The 7,722-nt window shown below is 43.7% G+C and overlaps 1 protein-coding gene across 5 annotated transcripts in view; it reads left to right on the plus strand.

Annotated features, from left to right (window-relative positions):
* The first annotated feature begins 557 nt into the window (after positions 1-557).
* Positions 558-7,722, plus strand: part of DOCK5 (dedicator of cytokinesis 5) — an 84,179-nt gene continuing 77,014 nt past the window's right edge. For all 5 annotated transcript variants that reach the window (XR_006104725.1, XR_006104727.1, XR_006104726.1 and 2 more), the window contains exon 1: positions 558-1,027. Coding sequence is in view for 1 of the 5 variants with exons in the window: in XM_042476102.1 (XP_042332036.1) it covers positions 985-1,027 (43 nt within the window). In the remaining 4 variants the exon portion in view is untranslated. The remainder of the gene's footprint in view (positions 1,028-7,722) is intronic.

The raw sequence follows: 7,722 nt of genomic DNA on the forward strand, positions 1-7,722 counted from the left end.
TAGATGCAGCCATAGCCTGGGTGACCAGTATGCAAAGGGATATTGTAGCACCTTGAAGATCAATCAAGACCATATGCATGAATTAAATAAGAACGGACTTGGCAAACACACACACATATATGAATGTTATCTATCTATCTATCTATCTATCTATCTATAATGTGTTTAAATAGAGGTTCGATGGCCCCCTTTTGGGCTCGCTGGGCCGGTGTCTTGCTGCCTGGCAGAATGGGGTTGGACTGGGTGGCCCTTTGGGGTCTCTTCCAACTCTAGGATCCTGTGAAAGAAGTTGGAGCCAAAGCTTTCCCAGCCTTGATCTGCAAGGCTTTGGCTCCAATTCCTTTGGCCCTGTTTGTCTGCAAGGCAAGATGAAGGCTTCCGGATGCCCCAGACTCCTGTCCTCCTGAATCCCAGGGAAGCCATGGATCCTCTCTCGGTCCTCCTGGGGCCAGCCCCTCCCGGAAACGGTGATCCCTCCCGACCGAGGCGGGGACTTTCCGCCCCTCTAACTGCAAAAAAGGGCCGGGCGGAGCAAAGTCTCCTGTTGCAGCCGGAGGAAGGAGGGAGGATTCCCTTGCTAGGGAGGGATCCGGTCGCTCTGACCCCTGGATTCCTTTGCCAAAGAGGGATCCGGTCGATCTGATCCTCGGATTCCCTTGCCAAGGAGGGATCCGGTAGATCGGACCCCGGGTTCCCTTGTCAAAGAGGGATCCGGTCGATGTGATCCTCGGATTCCCTTGCCAGGGTAGGTCGGACCCCAGATTTCCTTGCCAAGAAGAGATCCAGTAGATCGGACCCCCGGATTCCCTTGCCAAGGAGGGATCTGGTAGATCGGACCCCAGGGTTTCCTTGCCAAGGAGGGATCCGGTAGATCGGACCCGATTCTCCCCTGCCAGCATGGCTGGGGAGCCGGTAGCAACCGAGGCTGGAGGAGGCTGAGCTGGAACTCAAGTGCAGATCCCGGAGAAAGAGAGAGATCCGGGGATGGCCCGTTGGATCCCTACAAAGCGGGAGAAGTACGGCGTCGGTGAGTCTGGGTGCCTGCAAGGCGGCGCGTTCCCACGTGCAACACGCGTGTCGACCTCTTGGGGGGCCCTTCCCATCCTATCCCCATGTTTCCTCCTTCCCCAGTACTTTTCCTTTCCCTCCGTGCAAAGGCATCACTTTTCCTTCCTTCTCCTGCCTCCACAGTCTTTCCAAACTTGTTTGGTTTCTCTAGAGCGGAGGATGCATGCATCCACACTGCAGAGTTAAGGCACTTTGAGACCACTTTAAAGGCCAGATGTTAGGGAATGCTGGGAAGTTTCGTTTGCTGTGGCACCAGAGCTCTCTTGACAGAGACAAAGTTCAACTTCTCAGAAAAGGACACATCCCAGAATTCCACAGGATTGAATTCAAATATATAGCCGTGTAGTCTCTCGAATCAGTCTCTTGGAGCACCTTTGAGACTCACTGAAAGAAAGAAGATGGGAGCAGGAGCTTTCCTAGACTTCAGCCTACTTCCTCAGATGCATTTGGTGGAGTGGAAGGCAAGGGCAGAGATATATATCTCAATCGTAGGATTGAATTAGAGTGGTGTCAAACTGGATTATTTCTTCAGTGCGGAGGCAGCCTTTGCTGTCTTTATTCTTCAGAATGATCCAAGTTGTTGTTGTTTGTAAGTGTTTGCCAAGGCAAGACCATAAAGCATCTCTGTTTCACGTATGGAGTTTGTTGTTGAGTACCTACACTTGTGACTTATGGCCATGTTAAGGCAAACCTATCATATACGTAGTTTTCTTGGCAAGAATTGTTCAGAGGCGGGTTGACATTGCCTTCCTCTGAGGCTGAGAGAGTGTGACTCAGCCAAGGTCACCCAGTGGGTTTTTATGCTTGAGCCAGGATTTGAACCCTGGCCTCCAGATTCATAGTCCTATGCTCAAACCACTACATCATGCCGGCGGCTCTTCTTATATTATATTGTATTGTATTTGTTGTTGTCTCCAGAGTGGTAGTCCAACATTCAAAACACTCCACCAGTGGTTCCCAGACTTTAGCCCTCCAGGTGTTTTGGACTTCAGCTCCCAGAATTCCTGACAGCGGGCCAAACTGGCAGAGGCTTCTGGGAGATATAGGCCAAAACACCTGGAGGACCAGAGTTTGGGAACTACTGCACTGTGCCATACTTGATCTGTATCGTAGTAAAACTGATGCCATCCTCATTCTTGGTGTAGGAGAAAGAAAGGGACCCCCCCCAATTCTTCTTTTGATCTTCTTTAACTTAATCCCCAAAACCAAGGAGGAGATACCAAATACCTGTGGCACCCGAATACTTTAATACCTGATACTTGTGGCACCCGAAAGATGGGCACACTTCTTCCAGCCTGAGTCAATGCCTTTGTAAGGTTTCGCACAACTCTTGGCTTGTGTGTTTTGGCTGCTTTGCAGTCTGATCCTGACTTTTGTAAAAGAGACTTTTGGTTGGCAATTGGTTACCTATTAACACCTCTTTATCTCTCCTAAGGGCAGGATGTTCTGGAAGAAGGAGAAAAGAGGACTGGATCAGCTCCCCTTCTTCAGATTATTATTGCTGGAAAAGGGAGTCAAATGCATGGCAGGGACTGTGAATTAAAAATACGGAAGTGCATGAGCGATTTGGCATCAATTCAAGTTGGAAACATGTGGGTGTGGGAGAGACGGCTGCATAATATCTTAATCAGGTTTTGGCAAAGTTACTTGGGCAAGTAACTTTATTGAACTACGCAAAGGGACTTGGCAAAGACTAACTGTGCAAAAGAAGTTGCAACTGTGCGGATGAAGACGATGCATCGGAGGAAGTTGACTGAGACTGCATCTGAACTGCAGAAATAATCCGGTTTGACACCACTTTCAACTGCCATGGCTCCATGCTATGGAATGCGGGCCTTTGTAGTTATTTAGTTATTTATTTCAAGGGTTTATATCTCTTGCCCAAAGGGGATTCAAGGTGGGTTGCAATGATTTTAAAAAGACCGAGCTAAAACATTAATTACACATGTTTTTTAAAAAATAATAATAATAATTAAAATTTACTAATACAGTATTAAAACATTATTTATTTCAGAGTTTGTTGTGGAACTGGAGCCCTCAGACAGAGAAATTTAAATGTCTCACTAAACTACAGCTCTCAAGGTCCCATAGCATGGAGCCGGGGCAGTTAAAGTGGTGTCAAACCAGATTATTCCTGCAATGCGGATGGAGTCTATGAAAGCTTATGTTACAACTTCTTTTGCTCAGTTAGTCTCAAAAGGTGCTGCAAGAGCCTTTTGCATGTTGATATTCCAGGTGAATGTGGCTATTGTTTCTGGATTCTACCCTTCTGTTGAACTACAACTCCCAGAATCCATGGCTCCTTGGCAGCTGCTGTCCAGCAAAGTAATTTCACTAGCCTCTGACGTTAACAGGACTCAGCAGCCTTTGATACTCTGTCTTTCCGGTTGCTCTCCACCCGTAGTTGTCTAATTCTGTATCTGTCCCTTCTTTTCCATCCAAGTTATTCTTTCCACCCTGCGCTCTGCCTCCCTGCAGTGCTGGGATTCAACTCTGCCTTAGAAAGATCATCTTCAGCTTCTTTCAATCTTCAGCCCGCTTTTGTTGAAACATGCACTGGGTACATGATGCTTAGTTTCTTAAAATCATATATTGTCTATGGTAGTAGCCTTGATGTTGTGTTTTGAGGTCAAATTGTCATCCAACAGCTGAGGATGACCTGCGGAAAAATTAGGAGTTAAACTATTTTTTGTCCACGCTTTTTCTGAATCATGCTAAAATAAAATATTCCGTAATTGATTTTCTTCCTTTTTCCATTTTTTCTTGTCTCCCCCCATTTTTCTTTCCCCCCCCCCCCCCGAAAATGGTCCAGGTGGAGAAGTGATATGTGACTGTTTTTTACGGCCTTGGCATGTCTAGCATGCAAAGGGTGGATCCTTTTAATCTGCTGTCTTTCTAAATTGCAAAAGGACCTTGTAGCAACTTTGAGACTAGCTGAGCAAAAGAAACTGTAGCATAAACGTTTGTAGACTTGGTCTACTGCATATTGCCTCCAGCATCTGAGGAAGGAGACTGCCAAAATAAAGCTGCTTTGGGTCTCTTTGGAGGTGTGCTGTTTAAATGATGCATGGGTCCTAAGAGTCCGGAAGTTGCACCAAAGCTGCACTCCAGTGCTTAGGAATGGAGTGTGGCTTTGGCGCGACCTCCGGACTCTTAGGACCCATGCATCACTTAAATAGCATACATCCAAAGAGACCCGAAGCAGCTTTATTTTGGCAGTCTGTAACAGTCTACAAAAGCTTGTGCTACAACTTCTTTTGCTCAGTTAGCCACACAGGTGCTAAAAGATTGCATACTGATATTCCACACTAATGCAGCTGTGTCTCTGATGTTCTAAGTTGTTCATTGCATTGATCCGAAAGGGCTAAATCTAGGCATGCAACCATATTGCTCAGTCACTTGTTGCTGGATGAAAAACAGCTGGATGCCAATGTTGTATTTTTGAAGGAAGGGGACTGGAAACAGTTGTCTGTGGCTTTTGATTTATGGCAGCTTTCTCTTGCACACAGGCATCACCCAGGGATGCTACAGGTGTTGCAGCGACCATGCATGCGTGAAGGCTTACTTGGCATAGAATATAAGAGGTGTTAACTTTAGGATGTGCAATTTCTCTGTGTTAACTTTTAAAGAATATGAAAAGCATGCATTTTAAAGAAAGTCATAGTTTTCTGTCTGATAGGCACACTAAAAGGTTTCAGACAAGAAACTAATAACAACGCAAGTTATGTTTCTCAAGTTTATTTGTAAGATCTGCATAGACTATGATTTTTCCCCCTTTGAGATTTCATGTAAGTCAAACTTTCACAAACCTTGTGAAATTTCATATAAACTGGATTTGGGGGGTGGGAGAGAGACCATCTTTATAGAGAGGTTCATTTAACCTTCCTATGCTTCTCACAAGCAATTTATTAATGAGATATGCAATTCAATTATAGGAACAGAGTTGGATTTAGTCATAATTAGTAGATTAAATGCAATCGCAAGATAGTCATAACTAACTTAAAGCCCATTGATTTCCGTTGGGTTGCTCTAAACATGACAAAGCCTGGACTCATTCTTTTAAATGAAACAAATCCAGTATGTTTTGACGATAACTCCATTTTAGTGTTAATTTTAAAACTGAATTAAGGGTTACTATCTGGTAATTCATTATCCTAAGTTACACCAATCCAATGATGAAACTTGCATTCTGTGACAACACTTACCTAGAGGTTAGTCCCATTTGCCTGCAGTTGTCAACATTGCATGCTGAATGTTGATGTTTGTGGTGTCTGAAGGATTCTTGACTCTGGGTGGTAAGAAGTAACCACACAAAAAGTACTGGATATAGTCAACATCTTGCTACATTAACTGCTGCATAAGCGGAAAACAGTGTGTTACTGAATGAGAATATTTGGCACGTATCCATTTTTGTGGGTATGCATTTCTCCCTCTTAAACTCAAGGTGTAATTGACCCCAATGACACCACACCTTTCGACGCCTCCGACGGAAGTTACAGTAACCCACCACAAGCCAGTTTGTTGAATGAATCATAAGGAGCCACAGAAAGAAACAAAGTTCAGGGTGTGCAGGTTTAACACACCCATTAAAAAAAAAATCACTATGTTAGATAAAAGGGCATGGCATCTCATGCATACATTGTAAACCAGTACAGAACTGATATCGAAAGCAACTGTGCCCAGATGCCAACCTTCTGGAATTGACAAAGGCTTGCCAAGCAAAATTATGTTTCCCCAACTCCAAAGGTTAGGTTAGTTTGGCACAATTCTATTAAGGACTCTTTAAAAATGGTACTGTAGCCTTCCATCTTAAGTAAAACCTGTTCAGGGGGATTGCATTCGTTCATTCATTCATTAAAACATTTCCCCCTTGCTCTGTATCTGAAGATCTCAGAGTAGGATACAGTTTAAAGACATTGTTAGCAAGCTAATACAATTTGGCATAACACCTTTCCTCCTGACATAAAGAAACAAAAGAAGCATGTATCAGTTTCTATGCATTTGAAGGCCTGGCTTTGAAGTGAAATTGACAAGTGTGACAAATGAAACTGACACCAAGCCAAAGAAATAAAAATAAGATATTTCAGTAAATTAAAAGATCTCAACTGGATACATGCTTTTAAGATGTGTTGATCTTTAATGAGACTTGAAACATTTCGTCAAGAAGCAGATACATTGGTCAGAACTATTGTGTTCTCACCTTTCCTCAGATATAGTTGAAAGGAGTAATTGTGTGTGTTGGAACAGGGATGAATTTGATAATTGCATTCCCCCCCTGCATCCTGCTTCAGAATCTATTGACATGCAAGTAAGGTCTATTTCCTTACCTTGATTTAGATGTAAATTATAGCGCATTAGGGACTCCTACAAGGTCACATCTTTGTATGGTTTGCTAGCTGTCAGCTGTTTTCAATTCATAAGTACCCCTCAGGTTATTTTCTAACTGGCAGGTAATCACTATTGACTGACAGTTGGTGACAGGTAAGGATGATCATTTCCAGCCGTCCTGAAACTAAGGGGAAAACCTCCCCCAGAAATATGCGGAGAGTTCAAACCTTAGTGAAATCAAGATATACTACATCCACAGCATTCCCCTGATCTAACAAGTTCATAACGCTATCAGGAGAGACTGGGAGGATTTGTGACTTGTTTCTGAGAAACCCATGCTGGCTTTTAGTGAACATAGGATTTCTTTCTATGTGAGCACAGACTGACTATTAATTATTTGTTCTAGAAACCTTCCTGGTATAGAGGTCAAGCTCACGGGTAATTGCTCAGTTCCTCTTTTAAAACATCCTTTTTTGATATGGGGACAACATTCACTCCAGTCCAGTGAAACCTCTCCTGTTCTCTGCGAACTCTCAAAAATGACCTGCAATGCCTCTAGGTCACATCTGCAAGTTCCTTTAGTACTTTTGGATACAGTTCACCTGATCCTGGAGACTTTAATTCTTTCAGAGCCAGTGTCGCATAGTGGTTTGAGTATTGGACTATGACTCTGGAGACAAGGGTTCGATTCCCAGCTCAGCCGTGAAACCAGCTGAGTGACCCTGGGCAAGTCACACTCTCTCAGCCTCAGGGGGAGGCACTGGCAAACCTCCTTTGAATTAATCTTGCCAAGAAAACCCTGTGATAGGGTTGCCATGTGTCTGAAATGACTTGAAGGCACACAGCAACGAAAAAGCAAGGCATTCCTTTATTACATTTTTACTTACTCTTCGACTGCTATCCAGATTTGTTCTATTTTCAGCATTTTGAGCTGGATGCACCAATGGTCTGACAATATTCGGAAGCTTCTTATGTCCCTTTCTTAATTCCAACGATTTCCTTTGAAGGTCATGGGAATCCTACCTTTTTGGAAGAGAAACCCACTGGTTCCCTATTGAATTGGAAGTAATTGTAGAGCAGGCCATAGCCATTGTGTCTTCCGTCTCTGTTATTTCAGGATCCTTTAATTAGAAGGTCTTGCTTGAGCTGCCTGCCTCAATACACTCTCTACTCAGGACAGTACTGTATTGCTGTGGATGAATCAATAACAGCATTAAGAAAGACTGTTTGCCTGGGAACAAGTCAGCTATGAGTATGTACTTTGCAAGACAGGGAGATCAAAGCAAAGAGCTCTTCTTTTCTCGTCACTGTAGTGCAGAAAGATAA

Source organism: Sceloporus undulatus, chromosome 6 (assembly GCF_019175285.1).
Source record: "Sceloporus undulatus isolate JIND9_A2432 ecotype Alabama chromosome 6, SceUnd_v1.1, whole genome shotgun sequence".
Taxonomy (NCBI): domain Eukaryota; kingdom Metazoa; phylum Chordata; class Lepidosauria; order Squamata; family Phrynosomatidae; genus Sceloporus; species Sceloporus undulatus.